The sequence below is a fragment of the Gopherus evgoodei genome, chromosome 18 (genome assembly GCF_007399415.2).
Source record: "Gopherus evgoodei ecotype Sinaloan lineage chromosome 18, rGopEvg1_v1.p, whole genome shotgun sequence".
NCBI classification, from domain to species: Eukaryota; Metazoa; Chordata; order Testudines; family Testudinidae; genus Gopherus; species Gopherus evgoodei.
In genome coordinates, this window is record NC_044339.1 from 16,602,836 (window position 1) to 16,622,909 (window position 20,074).

At 44.5% G+C, this 20,074-nt stretch overlaps 1 protein-coding gene across 3 annotated transcripts in view; it reads right to left on the reverse strand.

Moving 5' to 3' along the window:
- GNB1 (G protein subunit beta 1) overlaps positions 1-20,074 on the reverse strand; it is an 88,430-nt gene that overhangs the window by 15,532 nt on the left and 52,824 nt on the right. For all 3 annotated transcript variants that reach the window (XM_030537507.1, XM_030537506.1, XM_030537505.1), the window contains exons 5-7: positions 16,537-16,600; positions 14,110-14,272; positions 1,529-1,595 (exon numbers count right to left, since the gene is read on the reverse strand). In XM_030537507.1, the coding sequence (XP_030393367.1) occupies positions 1,529-1,595; positions 14,110-14,272; positions 16,537-16,600 (294 nt within the window). The remainder of the gene's footprint in view (positions 1-1,528; positions 1,596-14,109; positions 14,273-16,536; positions 16,601-20,074) is intronic.

Sequence of the window (20,074 nt, forward strand, 5' to 3'; positions counted from 1 at the left end):
TTTCCAGTTCTGATGGATTAAAATTAAATCCATTTTAAGTAACAATTCAGTGTAAGAACAGAACATAGACTGAATTTGCTGAATATCCTGAGTCTTGTTAAGCCTTATTCTATAGATCTGTAACCTAAACGAGCTTCTTCTTTTGTTGGTTATGGCAGAAGAGCTAAAACTACATTAAAAGTATAGCTCATAAAAACAAGATTTCTTTGCTAGTAAGACTAGAGCAAGGGTTCTCAAACTGGGGGTCAGGGGGTCACAAGGTTATTACATTGAGGGTTGTGAGCTGTCAGCCTCCACCCCAAATCCCCTTTGCCTCCAGCATTTATAATGGTGTTAAATATATTAAAAAGCGTTTTTAATTTATTTGGGGGAGGGGGGCGCGAGTCATGATCAGAGACTTGCTTTGTGAAAAGGACCACCAGTAAAAAAGTTTGAGAGCCACTGGACTAGAGCATAATCTCTAGAAGCAAATGCTCTACAGACGACTCCTTAAGTGTTTTAGCTGATCTCTGAAAATGGACTATGGAGCATACAAATTACAACAGAACATTATGTTTATATTAAGCCAGTGGATCACAAAATAAGAATATTTTTCAAAGACTGAAATTTTTAGTTTTGGAATTAGTGTTTTGTTAAATGTTTAGTGATATTCCTTTAAAATTCACTTGTGCTAACTTTTTAAAAAGACATTCTGAAAGCTATTCAGATTGAAACAACCAACAGTAAGAGTGCAAAAAAGAAGTGCAAAATGTTGGAGGTTTATTAAATGGCACTGGCATAAAATCAACTGTAAAACATGCACTAATTGTGACTCTTTACTGCCTGTATACATGAAGTTCACTCCTCAATAATTTGATAATGGATTTTTAAAAAGTATACAAGACAATTAAACAGACATTACCATTCCGGGAGGGCTATTTCCTCTGATCAGACACTGGTTCATAACTAACTGTTGCTACAAGAGGCTTGTTTAAAGTTATAGCTCCAGAATGTGTCAAAATCCATATTTTTGAAACTTTAATTCTTTCCTCAGTGAGCCATAATTGCTCTGGATGAGTTCTTATAGACCATGCGTACAGAGTTTTACATTTTAAAAATATTGCCTTCTTTTTATTAGAGATGTTAATAAAAAACATCAATGATGGAAATTACTTAGCCCATGGGGTCTGTCAAGTACCTAAATGGTAAGAAAAGCCATGGTCTGACAAATGCAAAGGAAAAAATTCAAAGTCTGGCTTTTCACACACCCAATGTATTTTATTTAAAAGGCGGATATTCAAAAGCATAGTTTGTAAAGCTTAACAGCAGTATTTCCATTTGTGTGTTATTTATCCTAAATTGCAAGCCATTAGAGGTTTTTATTCATGTGTCCTATGAGAATTCTATACCAAAGATTGCTTACAGCATCTTCATACAGCACTTTAACACTATTGCTATTACTAAGTGTTATGACAAGTTCCCCCCAATATATTATCTGTATTTTTGAATATGCAGCCATTAGTAAAAACATTACAATTTGACTGCTTACCAAGTGGTGTCTCCAGAGCTCGTAACAATTTGATTATCATCCAGGAAACGGCAGCACGACAAGTAACCTGCAAAAAGTAACACATGGCTGAACAAAGCCGCAAATTCATGTCCACTTTTCAGATTGAGTTGGTCATGTAGTGAAGCCTCTTCTCCTGCATATACTGGGCATGTCTACACTGCAGTCAGAGATGTGACTGCAGCACATATACACATAACTCAGATAGCACTCAAACTGCAGCAGCCTGGGATAGCTGCCCAAGACCATAACCTGGGCCCCAGGTGGGCTTGTATATAGCTTTTACTACTGTGGCTTCATTGACACTGGTACATGGCTAACTAGAGTATGTCTAACACGTGCGTCAGTCACACCTTTGACTGCCGTGTAGATACACTCAGACAGGAACCATTAAGAAGAGTCAAAAATTCCACAAGTAGTACTGATCAGAGTAATTGGTTAAGGACCACTTTAATTTACAGACTGAATCTTACACCAATCTAATGTTTGCTGATCTGCTTATCCAAGCAAAGAGTAAAACGAACACTAGAAAAACACAAAGTCCATTTGGTTATTAAAGAAAAAGAGACTTAAACGAACAGATGATACTCATTCACATAAGACTAGGGTTGAAAATTCTCATAGTTCTTATCTGGGACAACCTGGGCTGTGAGTGAGTATCACAAGGATTCACAGTCCAAGCAGAAGAGAGTATGAGAAGAAATCTATCTTGTACTAAGACAACATAAAGAGAGGAAACTGGTGGCCTTATACACAAGGGTAACAAGTCCTCATGACATTACTTGGATCAATCTAACTCTTCTCTAGGGGGAAGCTGCTCGCAGTGGAAGGTTTCCTGCTGCCCTGAAGGACCTCCTTAACGGGCTCAGAACACATCAGCTCCATCGGGTTTAGCCATGATGCTTTCAAGCAGTGAAGTGAAGAGACTCGAGATCGGGATGATGAAGACGACCATGGTCTTGGGTGATCAGGTCCGGAAGCAGGGGCAATGAGATTGGAGCATCCACAGACAGCTCCAGGAGTGTGATATACCAGTGCTGGAGAGGCCAGGCTGGTGCCACCAGTATTACTGCAGCCTTGTCCCTGCAGATCTTGAGGAGAACGTTATGGACAAGTAGAAATGGTGGGAATGCATACAACAGCTAGTCCATCCAGAGATGGAGGAGGAACGCATCTGTGAGGGACACTGGACTGTGATAATAGAAGGAACAGAACTGAGGGCATTTTCTGTTGCTCTTCGTGGCAAACAGGTTGATTTGGGAAACTCCTTACCCCTAGAAAATGTTGTGTACTACATCCAGTTGGATAGACCACTCATGATTACAGAAGGATCTGCTGAGATAGTCCGCCAATTTGTTCTGGGAACCTGGGAGACAGAATTCTTCCAGCTGAATAGAGTGGGCTATGCAGAAGTCCCACAGCTTGAGGGCTTCCTGACATAGGGGAGAGCAACAAACTCCACCCTGCTTGTTTACATAAAACATAGCAGTTGGGTTGTCCATCAACACCCCTGTGCACTTCCCTTGCAAGTGGGCCTGGAAGATCTGGCATGCCAGGCAGACTGCTCTCAGCTCCTTGACATTGATGTGGAGTGAGAGCTTGTTTTGCAACCAGAGACCTTGGGCTTGAAGGTCTCCCAGGTGAGCACCCCATCCCAGCGCTGACGCCCGTCACTAGGGACATGGGCGGCTGGGGCTTGGCGAAGAGGACTCCCTCGCATCCCTCCTGTGGCTTGAGCCACCAATGGAGAAAGTCAAGAACTGGTGCCGGAAGGATGAACACCTTGTCCAGACTGCTGTGCCCTGGCCGATAGGCTGATGCCAGCCAGGCTCGAGCCTCAGCCTGGCGTGCTGTACCACATATGTACATGCTGCTATGTGGCCAAGGAGCTTCAAGCAATTCCTTGCTGTGGTGGTGGGGTACCGCTTGAAGCTTTACATAATTTCTGTCATTGTCTGAAACTGAGCCTCCGGCAGGGATACCCTGACCTGAGTCCAGCATTGCTCCGATAGCTCTATCCCCAATGTGGAGAATAGAGTTTGATTTGCGTTTGTTGAGCACGAGACCCAGTCTGTCGAAGATGGATCTTACAAAGATGACCTGGCACTCCACTTGGTCCCTGGACCATCCCCTGAGCAGCCAATCACCAAGGTACAGGAATATCTGTACCTGCCTTTGGCATAGGAAGACAGCAGCTCCAAGTGACATACATTTGGTAAATACTTGTGAGGCTGCTGACCGGCCAAAGGGGAGGACTGTAAATTGGTAATGGTTGCAGTTTACCACGAACCTGAGGAAGCCTTCTGACAACTGTGCACATGGGGCGCACACACTTACTGGAATCAACATGAGCAAGCACTCAAGTAACTCTTTTTGCAGATGCTGCAGGTCTTACTGATCACTTGTGTAGGGGTCAGGAAGAAATGTTCTTCTTCCTGTTGTGATCAAATCAGCATAGGCCTGGGGGATTTTTTCACCTTCCTCTGAGCATACTCCATGCATGGTCAGGTTAAACAGGAAGAGGATTTAGTAATTCATGATAGTACTTGGCAGAGAAGTTAGTTTGTTGCAACTTTCAGCCAGTTTCCAGTGCAGTTAGAAGGCTAAAAGGAATGGCTCCCAGAAGTCAAAGGCCTGGGATTTTACTGAGGGGCCTTGTGCTCATGGGATAGGGGAAGACCTATGGTCTTTGTGGAGTAAGGTCCCCCCCTTTTACTCCGATCTTTACCCTTCAGAAGAGGTGATGGTCAGATTCTGAAGAGCAAGCTGAGTCCTAGGGGTAGGCCAAGGAAAGTCTACCTTGAGTTCTGGATTATATGGGAGGAGCCCTGTAACCTCTGCATTGGAACCATTTAAAATACAGGTGACTAGGAAGGTAGTATCCCTCCCCTCCGTTAAGTATAACAGAGTTGCAGCCTGCTGCTTAAAATCCATCCGTGTCTGTCCTCATTCACCGTCAGGTCCAGAACCAGATGTCACCCCCAATTACAGTTTATTGCATCAGCCTTGCTTAACCCTGCACTAGAAGAGCAGTTAATTAAAACTGACCCTCTAAGATTTCACACTAACAAATAAACCAATCACCTCTTTTGATGCACCCTTTCTAGCCCTCTACAATATAGTACAGTCTTTCACCCTCTGTAGAGACCACATTCACCCTGCCGTGAACCCACATACCACATTTTAGTGATCTTACTAATTTACAGGGCCATCTCTAAAGGACGTCACTGAACAGCTAAGATACATAAGACGGTTACTCACATTTGTAACTGTTGTTCTTCGAGATGTGTTGCTCATATCCATTCCAATTAGGTGTGTGCGCACTGCACGCACATTCGCCGGAAGATTTTTACCCTAGTAACACTTGGTGAGTTGGCTGGGTCGCCCCCTGGAGTGGCGCCGCTATGGTGGTGAATATATACCCCTGCCAACCCAACGGCCCTTCAATTCCTTCTTGCTGGCTACTCCAACAGAGGGGAGGGAGGGTGAGTTTGGAATGGATATGAGCAACACATCTCGAAGAACAACAGTTACAAAGGTGAGTAACTGTCTTTTCTTCTTTGAGTTCTTGCTCATATTGATTCCAATTAGGTGACTCCCAAGCCTTACCTAGGCGGTGGGGTCAGAGTGAGATGTCGCAGAATGTAGAACTGCTGAGCCAAATGCCACATCATCTCTAGACTGTTGTACCAGTACGTAATGTGACGCAAAGGTATGGACCGAGGATCAGGTAGCTGCACGACATATCTTCTGGATGTGTACATGAGCCAGGAAGGCAGCAGATGAAGCGTTAGCCCTAGTAGAATGTGCGGTGAGGTGGCTCATCGGAACATGAGCCAAGTCATAGCAGGTGCGGGTGCACGACGTCACCCAAGATGAAATCCTCTGGGAGGAGACAGGTAGGCCCTTCATTCGATCTGCTACCGCGATGAAGAGATGGGGTCTTTTACGAAAGGGCTTTGTTCGCTCGATATAAAATGCGAGAGCCCTACGGACGTCTAGGGAGTGCAGTTGCTGCTCTCGGCGTGATGAATGTGGCTTCAGGAAGAAGATCGGAAGGAAGATATCTTGATGGATATGGAAGGCCAATACCACGTTAGGGAGGAAGGCTGGATGTGGTCGCAGCTGTACCTTGTCCTTGTGAAACACTGTATACAGGGGATTGACCGTGAGAGCCCGAAGTTCAGAGACTCATCTTGCTGATGTAATGGCTATGAGGAATGCTGTCTTCCAGGACAGGTACAGCAGCGAGCAGGTTGCCAGCGGCTCAAAGGGAGCAGCCATAAGTTTGGCTAGAACTAGGTTGAGGTCCCAGGTTGGGGCGAGGCGGTGGACCTGTGGGTATAAATGTTCCAAGCTCTTGAGGAACCTCGAAACCATGGGGTGAGAGAAGACCGAGTGGCCATTCTGCCCTGGGTGGAAGGCAGAGATGGACGCCAAGTGCACCTTTATTGATGAAACCGCTAGGCTGTGTTGTTTTAGGGACCAGAGGTAGTCCAAGATGGTAGGAACCGGAGCCTCGGTAGGAACAATGTTACGCTGCTCACACCAGCAGGAGAAACGCCTCCACTTGGCCAGATACGTTAACCTAGTGGAAGGTTTCCTACTACCCAGGAGTACTTGGTGTACCGAGGCAGAGCAGCATAACTCGGACAGGCTTAACCATGCAGTAACCATGCTGTAAGGTGAAGAGACTGCAGGTCTGGGTGGTGAAGTCTGCCGTGGTCCTGAGTTATGAGATCTGGCCAAAGAGGTAGAGGGATTGGGTTGGCCAGTGAGAGGTCGAGCAACATAGTGTACCAGTGTTGCCTTGGCCACGCTGGAGCAATCAAGATCAGATCGGCTTTGTCTCTGTGGAGCTTGAGCAAGACTCTGTGGACCAGCGGGAATGGTGGAAAGGCATAAAGGAGATGGCTCGTCCACACTATCAGGAATGCGTCTGATAGGGAGCCCAGGGAGTGACCCTGGAAGGAGCAGAACACATGGCATTTCCTGTTCTTGCGGGAGGCAAAGAGGTCTATGCAGGGAGAACTCCACTTCCGGAAAACAGAATGGATAATATCTGGACAAAATCGACCGCTCGTGAGACAGGAAGGATCTGCTGAGGTGATCCACCAGTGTTCTGAACCCCTGGGAGAAAAGACGCTACCAGGTCGATCGAGTGGGCTATGCAAAAGTCCCAGAGCAGGATGGCTTCCTGACAAAGGGGGGAGGAACGTGCACCGCCCTGCTTATTTATGTAAAACATGGCCGCTGTGTTGTCTGTGAACACTGAGACACAATGGCCTTGTATATGCCCTTGAAACTCCCGGCACGTGAGGCGGACTGCCCTCAGCTCCCGTACATTGATGTGCAAGGACAGTTCTTGAGCTGCCCAAAGGCCTTGAGAGCGGAGATCCTCGAGGTGGGCTCCCCAACCCAGAGATGACGTGTCTGTGGTCAGGGCCACTGAAGGTTGAGGCAGGTGGAAAGGCATCCCTGCGCAGACCAGGACAGACGACACCCACCAGTTCAGGGAGTGTATGATGCTCGGGGGGATCGTGAGGATCATGTCTACACTGTCTCTGCCCGGGTGGTATACTGAGTTGAGCCAAGTTTGAAGGGGACAGAGGCGTAGTCTGGCGTGTTTGGTCACGAACATGCAGGCCACCATGTGACCTAGGAGGCCGAGACAAGTGCGAGCCGAAGTTGTCGGGAAGTTTTGCAGGCCTTGGATAATTGATACCATTGCCTGAAACCAGGGCCGTGGTAAGCAGGCTCTGGCTAGAGTGGAGTCCAGGATGGCCCCAATGAAGTCTATTCTCTGAGTGGGAACCAGAGTGGATTTTTCTACATTGATCATCAGGCCTACTTGCCTGAATAGGTCCTTGATGATGCCCACATGACGGGTGACTTGTGTCTCGGAGGTCCCTCGAATGAGCCAATCGTCGAGATACGGGAAGACGTGTACTCAATGACGACGGAGGGAGGCGGCGACTACAGCCATGCATTTTGTGAATACTCGTGGGACCGCAGAAAGGCCAAACGGAAGGACCATAAATTGAAAATGTTGATGGTAGACCACAAAACGAAGGTACTGTCTGTGTGGTGGGTAAATAGCCATGTGAAAATACGCATCCTTCATATCAAGGGCGGCATACCAGTCTCTGGGATCCAAGGACGGGATGATGGTCCCCAGGGATACCATGTGGAACTTCAACTTTATAATGAATTTGTTGAGTCCTCGCAGGTCTAGGCTAGGTCTCAGACCCCCCCTTTGCTTTGGGGATTAGGAAATAGCGGGAATAAAAACCCTTGCCCCTCGAGTCTTTCGGTACCTCCTCTATAGCTCTCATGGTTAGGAGCATCCGTACCTCTTGCAAGAGGAATTGCTCATGAGAGGGGTCCCTGAAGAGGGACAAGGATGGGGGGGGTGGAAATAAATTGGAGGTGATATCCCAATTCTACCTTGCGTAGGACCTAACGCTCCAATGTGAGTTGGGCCCACGCAGGGAGGAAATGGGAGAGATGGTTGTAAAAAGGAGGAAAAGGATCCTGGGAAAGAACTAGTATGCCATCCTTGGGCGTCCCTTCAAAAGTTCAGTTTGGGTCCTGTGGGTGGTTGGGGGGCGGGGTGGCTGATTTTGACCCCCTTGGGGCCCAGACTGCCTTCTGCGATTCCCCCGGCTGCGTCTTCTCCCGAAGTCTGTCGCGGCCTAGGCGGGTGGTAAGCATGCTGAGGCTGAGGATGGAAGGACCTGAGCACATGATCACCCTGTTGTCCTTTAGGCTCTGCAGCCTAGGGTCAGTCTTTTCAGAAAACAGGCCTTGGCCCTCAAAGGGCAAGTCTTGTACAGTCTGTTGAAACTCAGGTGGGAGGCCTGACTCCTGAAGCCATGATATTCTCCTCATGGCCACTCCTCAGGCCAGAGTTCTGGCTGCTGGGTTGGCCGCGTCCAGTGAGGCTTGGAGAGAGGTTCTTGCCACCTTCTTTTCTTCCTCCAAGAGGGCTGCAAACTCCTGGCAGGAGTCCTGGGGAACTAGCTCCGTGAATTTGCCCACCGCCGTCCAGGTGTTGTAGTTGTATCGGCTAAGCAGGGCTTGCTGGTTCGCCACCTTGAGTTGGAGGCCTCCAGCAGAGTATACCTTGCGGCCCAATAAGTTCATGTGCCTAGCCTCCTTGGATTTTGGAGCAGAAGCTTGCTGGCCATGGCGCTCCCTCTTGTTAACCGATTGCACGACCAGGGAGGAGGGTGTATGTACAGATACTCGTACCCTTTCAAGGGTACCATGTACTTCCGCTCATCCCCCCTGGCCATGGACGGAATAGAGGCTGGAGATTGCCAGATGGTATCAGCGTTTGCCTGAATCGTACGAATAAAGGGCAAGGCTACTCTTGTGGGGGTGTCAGCTGATAAAATATCCACCACAGAGTCTTCTATCTCCGGGATCTCCTCCACCTGAAGATTCATATTCTGGGCCACTCGCCTCAGAAGATCCTGATGGGCCCTCAGGTCAATTGAGGGAGGGCCGGAGGAGGATGTCCCCACCACCGCCTCATCTGGAGAGGAGGAAGAGGAGAGGCCAGGTACAAGAGGGTCCTGCGTGGGATCTTGTTCTTGGGCAGTGTCAGGTTCAGGTGGGACCTGAGAGTCTGTCGGCGGAATGGACTCTTCATCCGTACCCACAGGAGGGGGGCAGCTTACAGTTGCCTCTGGCATCCGGTGTTCAGATGGCACGGAGCGTGGTGCTTCTGGGTGCGCACCTTGGGCTTGGTGATACGCCCAAGGTGTCCAGAACGACCACTGATGAAGCTCTTGTTCTTGACCTTGGGTCTCCTGGAAGACTCGGCTGGGCACATCTGAGTCACGGACCTGTGCATAGGAAGCACTGTCCGCGTGAGATGACACTGAGGTGTGTCTAGACGGCCAAGGAGGAGCTGAGAAACCCTGAGAAAGGGCCACGTCTCTAGTCGATTGATCTCGGTGCGGCACCGGGGAGCGGTACCGGGTGCCATAACGGTACCATGAATGAGACCTGCGCCGTAACGGTGCCAGGAGGTCAACCAGGATCTTGAGGCTCATCGCCTGGAGCGGCTGCGAGAGCTGCAGTGCCGGAAACGGTGCTGGGAGCTGGATCGGTACCGGGAGTGCCGGGCCGGTGAACGGGACGTTGAGCGGTGCCGCAAATGCGACTGGTACCGTGATGGAGAGCAGTGCTGGGACCGTGAATGGCGTCAGGACCGAGATCGGACGGGACCGGGATCTTGATCGGTGCCTTTCAGCGATGCCGACGGAGGGTGGCCTCAGCAGGGCAGGCTTGCCAATAGACTGAACGACCCGCACTGGCGGTGCCAGGGATTGAGGCAGTGCAGACTCTGTCAGTGCAATCAAATCCCTCGCCGTGGAAAAAGGTCTCAGGCGTGGACAGGATAGTGAGCTCGACCACAGCATGCGCTGGGGAGCTTTCAGGCACCGGACTCGACGGTCCTTGTGGGACCAGAATCGCTGGTGCCGAAGCTGGCGGTGCCGCGGCAGGTGTCAGTGCCGGGTGGTCCGACTTAGGCGGGTGCTTCAACTGTGGTGCAGGCGGCACCGAAGCAGCGGGAGTCTTATGATGCTTCTTGACTCGCGGTGACAGGGAACGGTGTGGAGCCGACCTTGATGCCGGTGACAGTGAGTGCCAAGGGGCCTTAGCGGTACCGGGGCGATCCGGAGCCGAAAGTGCGCTTCTCCCTGATACAGATTGTTCAGCACTCAGTGCCGAGGGTGTTGGACTAAGAGCTGCCTCCATCAGGAGCTGTTTGAGGCGAAAGTCCTGCTCTTTCTTCTTCCTTGGCTTAAAGGCCTTACAGATCCGGCACTTATCTGAGAGATGGGATTCCCCAAGGCACTTAAGGCAGGAGTTGTGGGGATCTCCCATTGGCATCGGCTTATGGCAGGCCGAGCACGGTTTGAAGCCTGGTGACCCGGGCATGAGCCCTGGTACCAGCTGGGGGGAAGGGGCTAATCCCCGATCTCCTCACAACTATATACATTATAGAAACGACTAAAACTAACTACAAACTATAGAGATTATAACTATATACACAACTATTAATAAGGAACGATGAGTAGCTAGGGAAATGGAGATCAGCTGAGCCGCGCTCCACCGTTCCAACAACCGACACGGGCGGTAAGAAGGAACTGAAGGGCCTCTGGGTTGGCAGTGTTATATATTCACTGCCATAGCAGCGCCACTCCAGGGGGCGACCCAGCCGACCCACCGAGCGTTGCTAGGGTAAAAATCTTCCAGCAAACGTGCATGTGGTGCGCGCACACCTAATTGGAATCGATATGAGCAAGCACTCGAAGAAGAATGAAAAGATATTCATGGCTTTTTATTGCTCCAATCTTTTTTTTTAGGATTTTGACATGCACGTAGGCTGCATCATGGATACCCAACAAAAATGTATGCGACAGCTAGTTCCATTTTCTTTTATAACAGATATTAAAGAAAAGTACTTTTTATGGATCATGGTTTGCTTGGTTATCACAACTACTAAGTATCTATTTTCTTGGTTAGTCAACATCTCTATTTCAGACAGAGTACACAACTCCAGTGAACCAAGTAACTAATCTATGCTTTTAAAGAAACACGAGATACAAAGACGTTAAGTGCCATCTACAATATGGTTTAATGCATTTTAGTTATTCTTTTCATTAAAGAAAAGCTTGGGAAGGTTTGGCTATTATAATGATTTGTGTATAAATAACCTCGGTTTCCTTCAATGAACAATTTTCAGAGGGGTTCCTTTACACTGTATAGGTAAAGGCTTGATCAGGCAGAAAAACAGCAAGGCACACAGCCTGCCTGATGTTTCCTTTTAGAGCTGTTAAAGGTTTTTCCAGAGCCATGCTGGCAGCCTCTGGAATAACAGGCCTCTGTTTTGCTGCATCTTGGAATTTTGTTCTTTACAGAAACAAAGGAAGCATAAAGATGACACACAGTTTCAGGGTTGCAACCTTGACAGATACGACTTATTACAAGCTGATTCCCTCCCTCAGGTTCCTGGGTGTATTATTACTGAATCTGTAAGTGAACAAAGGCCTGCTGATATAGCGCTGAGTATGTCACATACTAGGATTATAAGCACATAGCTACTAAAGTGACTGGTACTATATAAAATCTAAGATAAATGGAGTCCTGTTATGGGCAGTTGGGCTCTCCAGAATCAGTACAGGCACTCTTTAAACCAATGTTCCAGCCCAGACCTCGACAATGCAGGATATCAAGCCAGTTTACATCCTATTTCTGGGTGGCTACTTCTTCCTATTAAACTTTCAGCTTCTTTTCCTTTTTCCTCAACCACACATTCCTTCAGCAGGTAGAAGTCACTCTAATGAATTACCCTTTCAACTTCTGCTGTGATATGGGATGTTACTGCTGCAATGCTCTTGGACTTTAGAGGGGGAAGAGAAAAATCCTGAGCTCATCCCCTCTGCTTTTAGCTGCCTTAGTAGATTATCTTACTTCAAAGAAAATGGAGCCCTTACATGGGTACCTTTGTTCTCACAATCATAGCTCATTATCCAGTTTAACTTCTCTTTATCTCTAGTTATCAGAGTCATTAGTTACTTTAATGAAAAAGGTTGGGCCAGATTCTGTGCTGCACCTCTGAAAAGAGCGAACCCCAGGAGGGCCGAATGTAGCCCTGTAGTCTCCAGGATTCTGGCATGGCCCAGATGTAGGTTAGAGAAGCCCCAGAACAGCTGTAGTGCACAGTACTCTGACCACTTTCCCTCCCTTCTGTCCCCTTCTACCTCCAGCACCGGGGAGCAGTATAGGACAACCTACGCCAATTTAACGCTAGGGGCAATTTCCAGCATCCAGTTAAAGTAGCTCTGTGCCTTCCTTCTGGAGGCTGAGCCACTGAAAAGGAGCCACTGTGGATCCTGGAACACGGGGCACTACAGTCCTAGTTTTTAGTGATGAAAAGGGTTTTTAAAGGCTTTCAGATATTTCTGTGGCCAAACATCTCTACAGACTTCCAAGAGTAGTAAGATATAAGACACTCTGGGATTTAAATCTGAAGTTCACATCAGAGGTTCTTAGATGTCAGTACCCTGAGCAGCCAAGTAATTAATTCTGGGGACTCCAAAGGAATTATCCAGTATCAGTGACTGAACATGTGGGGACAGCAGGGTGAACGCGGGTACGTACCTACAAAAAAAAGGAAGACCTTGAAAAACAGACCATGGTTTAAACTGAAAGTCAAAGAACCAATTCTTCTGCCTTCCAGAACGATGATGGTAATTTAGAGACCAAGACTGGACACAATGGGCTTGATTTTCAGGAGGTGCTCAGCCTCCACAGCTCCTGGTGAAAGCAACAAGCTGAAAGGGCACCATCTCTGAAAAATCAGACCTCAAATCTTTGGGACCTAATGAAAACCCAGCAAGATGAAATTGTCTAGTTCACAGAAATAAAAACTGGCACCAGCAGCCAGTCTGAGATATCTGATAGCACTCCACAATAAAACAAATGCATGACCAATTAGGTTTTTCTCTCCAATTTGAGTTTGTAAATGTAGTGTCCCTTCACTATCAGGAAAAAGCTTGGATACAAGATAGAGGAAAAAAATACCTTTAAGCAGATATGCTATACTGTAACAGTTTTATTTTCCATAAAGAAAAAAAAGGAGTTGCAAAAATGAAATAATTCCCTTTTGTAATCACTAAATCTTCCCCTTCATGACCTCCAAAGACAAAATATTTGGCCAAACTACATTAAGCTTCCTAGGATATGGTTTTACAATAAGAGCCCTCTCAAATAAACCAGCACCAACAATGAGGTAAATAAAGACTAATTTAAGACTGCGGACAAAGTGTAAGAAGTTGAGACGCATGTATTTAAGGAAAAAAATTTTGTCCAATATTCTGCCACAAGGTTTATTACATATAACAAGAGTTTGATTATTTTAAATGTGTGTAATGCTGCACTTGGCAACATGTTTTCTGTAAGGGACCATTGTCTCTATTTGGGGAAGTGAGCAATAAAGATTTATGAAGCTGTTAGAGATTGGTGAAGCTGTTATATTCATTATTTAGATGTTTAAAGTGTTACAAAAGTTGTAACAAATATAGTGCTTGTGAGCAACTAAAGAACAATTTTTGAAGAAAGATTAAAAACTAAAGATGTATAAATTGGCAAGGTGATGACTGATTTTTGGCTTGGGGAATGGGAAGAGGGAAAGTCACCTATTGGAAAAGTGAACACACAAGGGGGAAAAATGTATTTTACCAGGTGCAAAAATGTATGCACAAAAGCAACAGGATCACACAACGATACTTAACTTTCAGGTTTAATATTAAAGAAAAATTTCTTGATAGAGGCCAGTCTATGGAATAGTCTTTCAAACGAAATGATTGAAGCCTCATTGCTGGGGACATTTAAAATAAGACTGGACTGTATACTGTAGGAAACCAGTCCTCTGGCATTGCAGGATTGAGTAGATGACCTAATTGATCTTTTCCATATCTAATGTTCATGATTCATCATGCGTTCAGCTCACAACTAGTTTACCCTTCAGAACTGATGCTCACCTGTATGACCAGCCAGCTCACGGCTGACACGTACATTCCCTTCACGAGTTTTCAGGTTGTAAATGGAACAGATGTTATCAAGACCACCGCAGGCCACATAGTTTCCAGAGGGGGCATATGCACAGGTCATCACCCAAGATGAACGCAGGGGAATGGCATGGACCTGGAGCACAGACAGAATACATAATTTATCTTTAAGTCAATTGATCATCAGGAGGTTCTTATTTACATCTTCTCTGTAACGACACTACTCTTTCTTTAAAGGTAGCAGGAGGAAGAATAATGAAAAAGATGAAAAGTCCTTGGAGTACAAGGGCCAACCTTATTTCAGGAATAATTTGCGCATTTAACTTGTCAAATCAAATAGTGGCTTAATTAAAAACTTCAGAGCTGCACCCTAGCAGAGAATCCAGTTTAATCGGTAGCTCTGCTAAAAGCCACAAAAGCTAGTCAATGGTTTTGATTATAGGCTGAACGCTATGTTTTAGCTTGAGAAAACATACTGGTGCTCAATTTATGGTAGGTAAAAAATTGTTAATTCCAGGATTATATACGAGGAAGGAACAATGAACAGCAAAAAGAAAAGACTTACTTTGCCCCTCCTTTAATCCTGCCTTAAAACCCACTTCAACACTTACCAAGTAAATTAGCAAACCAAGGCCTTTCACTATTTAAACAAACTCCTCTTTTGCTCCCCCATGCCGTATACTAGCCTTCACTGAGTAACCACACAGTCTTATTAATACTAACCCTGTCCTTCCTTCTCTAATCTCAACCTACTGTCTTGTTATTCCTCTCGTTGCACTGCATTTGAAGTAAAGTTTGTAAACTCCTTGAGGGATGGATCATGTTGTTATATGTATTGTGGGGCTCTGAAATATCCATGATTTCCTCATATTTCTTGACTACGGATTAGAAAGGCGTTTGTCCCTCTACGCATACAAACTCCATTTACCGCCATTACAAATCCGGTGGTAATGGGTGTGAAATAAAAAGTCCAAATAGCGGAGCAATGCTCCGTGCTAAAAACACAGCCAACTAATTGCAAAACATGCATCTTCTACCACAAAGCTAATAAAATGCCTCAAGATGGTTGTTCAAATCTCATCGGTAGGATAGAACACATTTACAATTGCATTCTTTGTTATTACTAACATCATGTGCAGCATAATTGCAATGAGCACTGCTTAGCCACAATGTGGCAATAGAATATTTTTAGACAATCTGTTTTCAGCTCTAGACACACTGTTTTCAGGTGTAATCTACTCAACTATTAATCAAAAACTTTCCAGTAATAAGAAGATGCCCATATCTCCTGGATTGGAAAGTCTCCCTTTCACTGAATGGATCTTGTTTCTGTGGAATGATGTACTTGTACCTAGAGCACTTGACAAAGAATTCTATTTCTGACTCTTCCACAGACTTCCTGCGTGACCGTAATCAAGTAGCAACATCTCTGTGATTCAGTTTTCCTAATTCTCAAATAGGGTTGCAAATTCCTGCTTTCAAGGGATGTTGAGTGTTAATTAATGTTTTCAAGAGTTCTGAAATCCTAATATGGAAATCACTGTAGAAATATTTTATTTCCTATTTCGGCATTGTCTTTTTCAATTAAAAAAAAAGCGCTCTGCTTATTTAACTGCCATTTACCTGCTGAAAATTTTTATTTTAAGTTCTCCACAACCAGTTTTGTAATATTTACAAGCACTGTTTTTTCACCCTTCATGGAATTTATTGAAGCGCTGATAACAGTAGCCCCTGACACCGACCACAGCCATGGTAACCCTTATTCATGTCATGTTACTACAGCCAGAAAGAGACCGTCTCTTACTTGCATTCTTGTAATTCTCTGCTTTATTACAGAGCCCAGACTAGTATGGCTGTGCTTTGTCTCATATAGCACATTTCTGGGAAACGTTTGCTAATTAACTTCTACTCCCTCTGATGGCAGCTTTTCCCACAGCAGTGAAGCAAAAGTACACTCATTGAACAATGAAATAGTCAGGGCTGCCCAGAGTGGTGGTGGGGGGGCAAGTGGGGCAATTTGCCCCAGGCCCCGGCAGGGGCCCCAACTAGAATACGGTATTCTATCGAATTGCAACTTTTGTTTATGGAAAGGGCCCCTGAAATTGCTTTGCCCCAGACCCCATGAATCCTCTGGGTGGCCTGGAAATCTTTTTAGTTTTTCAGAGGCTGGGTGAATATATTTAATATATGTGTGAGAGAGAGAGAGTGTGAAAACACAGACAGATAGTAGTTAAGTCTCTAAACACATTGTTTAAAATCATAATTTTAGAGGTCAGCTGTTGGGCCTAAACTAGGTTTTGGCTGTATCCCTTTAAGAGCCAAGGCAGGTAAACAATATTCATTTTCCTTGTATTTTCAGTCAAAATTTTAATTAAGCAGCAATAGGTCAATTACTCTCACCTTGTTTGTGGTGTAGCTATCCCAGATGATAAGTTTGCCATCCTGGGAGGCACTAACTAGAAGCCTGGAGAGAAAAGAAGAACAAACAAACAATCATTGCAGGCAAATAAGAAGAAAAAGCCAATTAGTTTCAAATGGAATGTTATCAAAACTACTAAGATGTTTACATGAATGCTTTAAAAGCTACTATATCAAGTACAACGCAACATCAATATTCTCTTAAATAACGTGCCTCATAGAAACAAGAGCAGACGTACTTCATGTTAGGTGCTGAATATTACAGCAGTTAACAACAAAGCAACTCAATAGTTGTTGCAATGTTATATGGTTAAATCACAAGATAGGGAGTCAGGAGATCTGGGTTCCATGCCTGACTACCACTGACTTTTGGGAAAGTCACCTACCGCTCTATCCTTCCTTTCCCCACATTTATAAGATAAGGCATAGTATTTTTTTTTAAATAATTCCCCACCCTCCTCCCAAAGACAGCAAGAAGTTCACTCTTCTCTGATTGTCAAAAGATTCAGAGGGTGGAGATTGAGAAAACGCATACAGAGTTATTAGTAAAAGCCTGTTTTAGCTTGCTTCCCAGTTATTCTCAGATGTTCATTTTGTTTCCACAGACTTGGCATTGTCTTCTGCAGACCTTCCTTATTAAAGGAGTCTGGGAAAAGGACCTAACAATTCTTCTTCCCACCCTCCCCCAACGGTGGATCTACAGATGCACAAATCAGGTGAAGAAGCAGCAGCAAAAATAATCCTTTGAAACCTTGGAAATCAGAGTGATAGGCACACTAAAAATAGGCAAACCCAGCTAATTATTTGGAGCATTTACAGAAGGCCATCTTCCCAATTTCTATTTATTCTTAACGCATGGTAAAAAAAGGTTCGTTCAGGATGAAAGCCAATAAATACATAAAATCCAGTGTCTGAGTAGAGTTAAAACTCTGGCCGACAGAAAACTTAGTTTACAGAGAAGTACTCTGAGTTGAAGGGTAGAGCGCAGGGAAGGAAGGGGCGGTTTTCTTTTGTTTCCTTTGGGGGGAAAAAACAACTCTCTCCCTTCTCAATGGAGACTGACTGAAATACACCATTTTGTCACAGTTGTATTCTTGGTAGAGCTTAAAATATGAGCTTTTGTTTCCAGGCTTTTATTTTTTTAAAAAAGAATAGATGTTCTAACTCCAAGAATAAAATCAGATTACAGGAACAATCAGACAAAAACAGCTGAGCATGCCCTTTTCTGTATTAGGGGAGAATACATAAAATGGAGTTCAGATACGTAATACTTCATGCTCTGAGTCCTGACCCTACACATTTTCTTTCTGACTTATTATTCGGGCTAAGAGTTTGGCTATTCATCTTAGAAGGTTCAAAGTATTGTGCCAAAGCACCACATCATTTCAATTTCCATCTTAAATATCTGTATGTGCAAACCTAATTCAAGTGAAAAGTCCAAGTCTGAACATACAAGTACTGGTGATAATACCTATCACTAATGTAACAGAACACTGGTGGTTTTCTAACTTTCAAAGCTGCTACGTCACAGGGGCTTCTTAGGATAAAGTGTCATATTATTTATTTTAAACACACAGTCGTGAGAAGGGTCCACATCTCAAGCCAAGTCTCTCCTTTTAAAGATACATTCATTTAAAATCCAGTGCCTGGCTATGACAAACCACCTGGCCAAACACACTGCTCCTAGCTTGATATTATTATCTTCTATTCACAAATCTGATTGCTCTATTTTTCAGATTATGGTGTCAATACAAAAGCTACTTTAACAGTACAATTACAAACTTTAGGTTAGGGTCTTCTTTCATACTGTGTACACACAGTGCCTTATCCTTAACTGAGGCTTCTAAGTGTTTCTACAATACCTGCTCAGGGTCTGCTTGCCATATTTCGGGTCAGATAGGCACAGAACCTGGGAGTTTTTTGCCTTACTCCGCAGCATAAGGCATGGGTCACTTGCAGTTTTAAACTAGTGTAAATGGCAGATTCACTGTAACTTGAAATCTTTAAGTCATGATTTGAGGAATTCAGTAATTTGGCCAGTGGTTATAGGTCTACTACAGGAGTGGGTGGACAACAGTTCTGTGGCCTGCAACGTGCAGGAGATCAGACCAGATGATCATGACATGTCTGTCTCACCTTAAAGTTGATGAGTCTATGAGAAGGAGCTGCGACTGCCTTAGGCTACTCTGCTGTGCACAGGTAAACATTGTTGCATCACTTGAGTCTGAGTTTTGAAACTTTAATCCAATTTAATGAAAACAACCCCTGGTCAGCTCCCCGAGATTGAGTTTGCTGATAAATACTACACTTACCTTCAGCAGATAAAAGTCTTACCTGATTTATCTACATATTAAAATGCCATGTCATATACTTTTGAGCCTTCTACTTCCTCAGGGCAGGAACAGTGTACAGTACTGAACACTTCTAGCACTTAATTAAAATTTCATTTAAATGACACTAATTTCAAAAGCTTTGTTTCCAATAGATTCCATTTCAAGTAGCATGCCCTGAAATTTGTTATAAATCTTCAATCTAAAACTAACAGGAAAAGGAGATGGAAAGGTCAGGGAAAACTATTTTAGTAATCTCAGGTGTTCCTTACATTTATTTATGGTAATACAAATGACAATTTTCAGACAAAAATACGATTTTCAACTTAATTATGTTCCTTCTAATGATAGCATAATGAGTAAAATATTCCTATTGCATAGTAATCTTTTGAATCTCTTCTTTATTGTTAGGGATATCGGTGCCTCCTGAGAAAAGGATCAAGTGTTTCAGAACTTGGGGAGGGGATACATCATGTGTCAGCTGTCTCTAGTGAAAACAGCTTCACCTGGAACTTAAAATTTAAGTATCATGAGTAGTGGTGTCTGTTTCCTACATGACTTTATAAATATGCTAACAGTCAGAGTTATTTCCTGAAAATTGTCTAAACAGACTGATTGGAAAGGGAGTAAATGCAGTGGGATGGAGATTGTTTGAAGTCAACTACTCTTTTTAGAAATCTGAATGAATTTAGTGTTCATAAAATGTGGAACTAAAATGCCCTAGGTTTAAACTGACAGTGAGGTAAGTGCTAAACTGCCTTCAACAATATAGCTCTGTAAAACCATCATCATGGATGTACACTATAAAGATGAGACGACTGTAGATACGTAGCTTTAAGGCTATATACCTCTTAAGGAGTGCTGATATTATGTTAGTGTGAGATCGCTTCAACCAGAAGATGTATGTCAAGTCTTGTTCACAAATCTCTTAGGTTGTTGTATAATATATTTGAAAGGAAAATTAATTAAAAAAAAAACAAACAAAAAAAACCCACAATTGTGTTTTTATAAAAGTTACAAAAATAGCTACCTGACCGCCTTCACTTTTTGAAAGAATGTTAGATAAAAACAGGACAAAACATATAGGTCTAGTTCTGATGTCACAATCAAGATCATAATTTGGTGTTTGCTCTGGCTGGATACAATAATCCTATTACTAAAAATGCTTAAGTTACTCCAGGTGGGGGGAG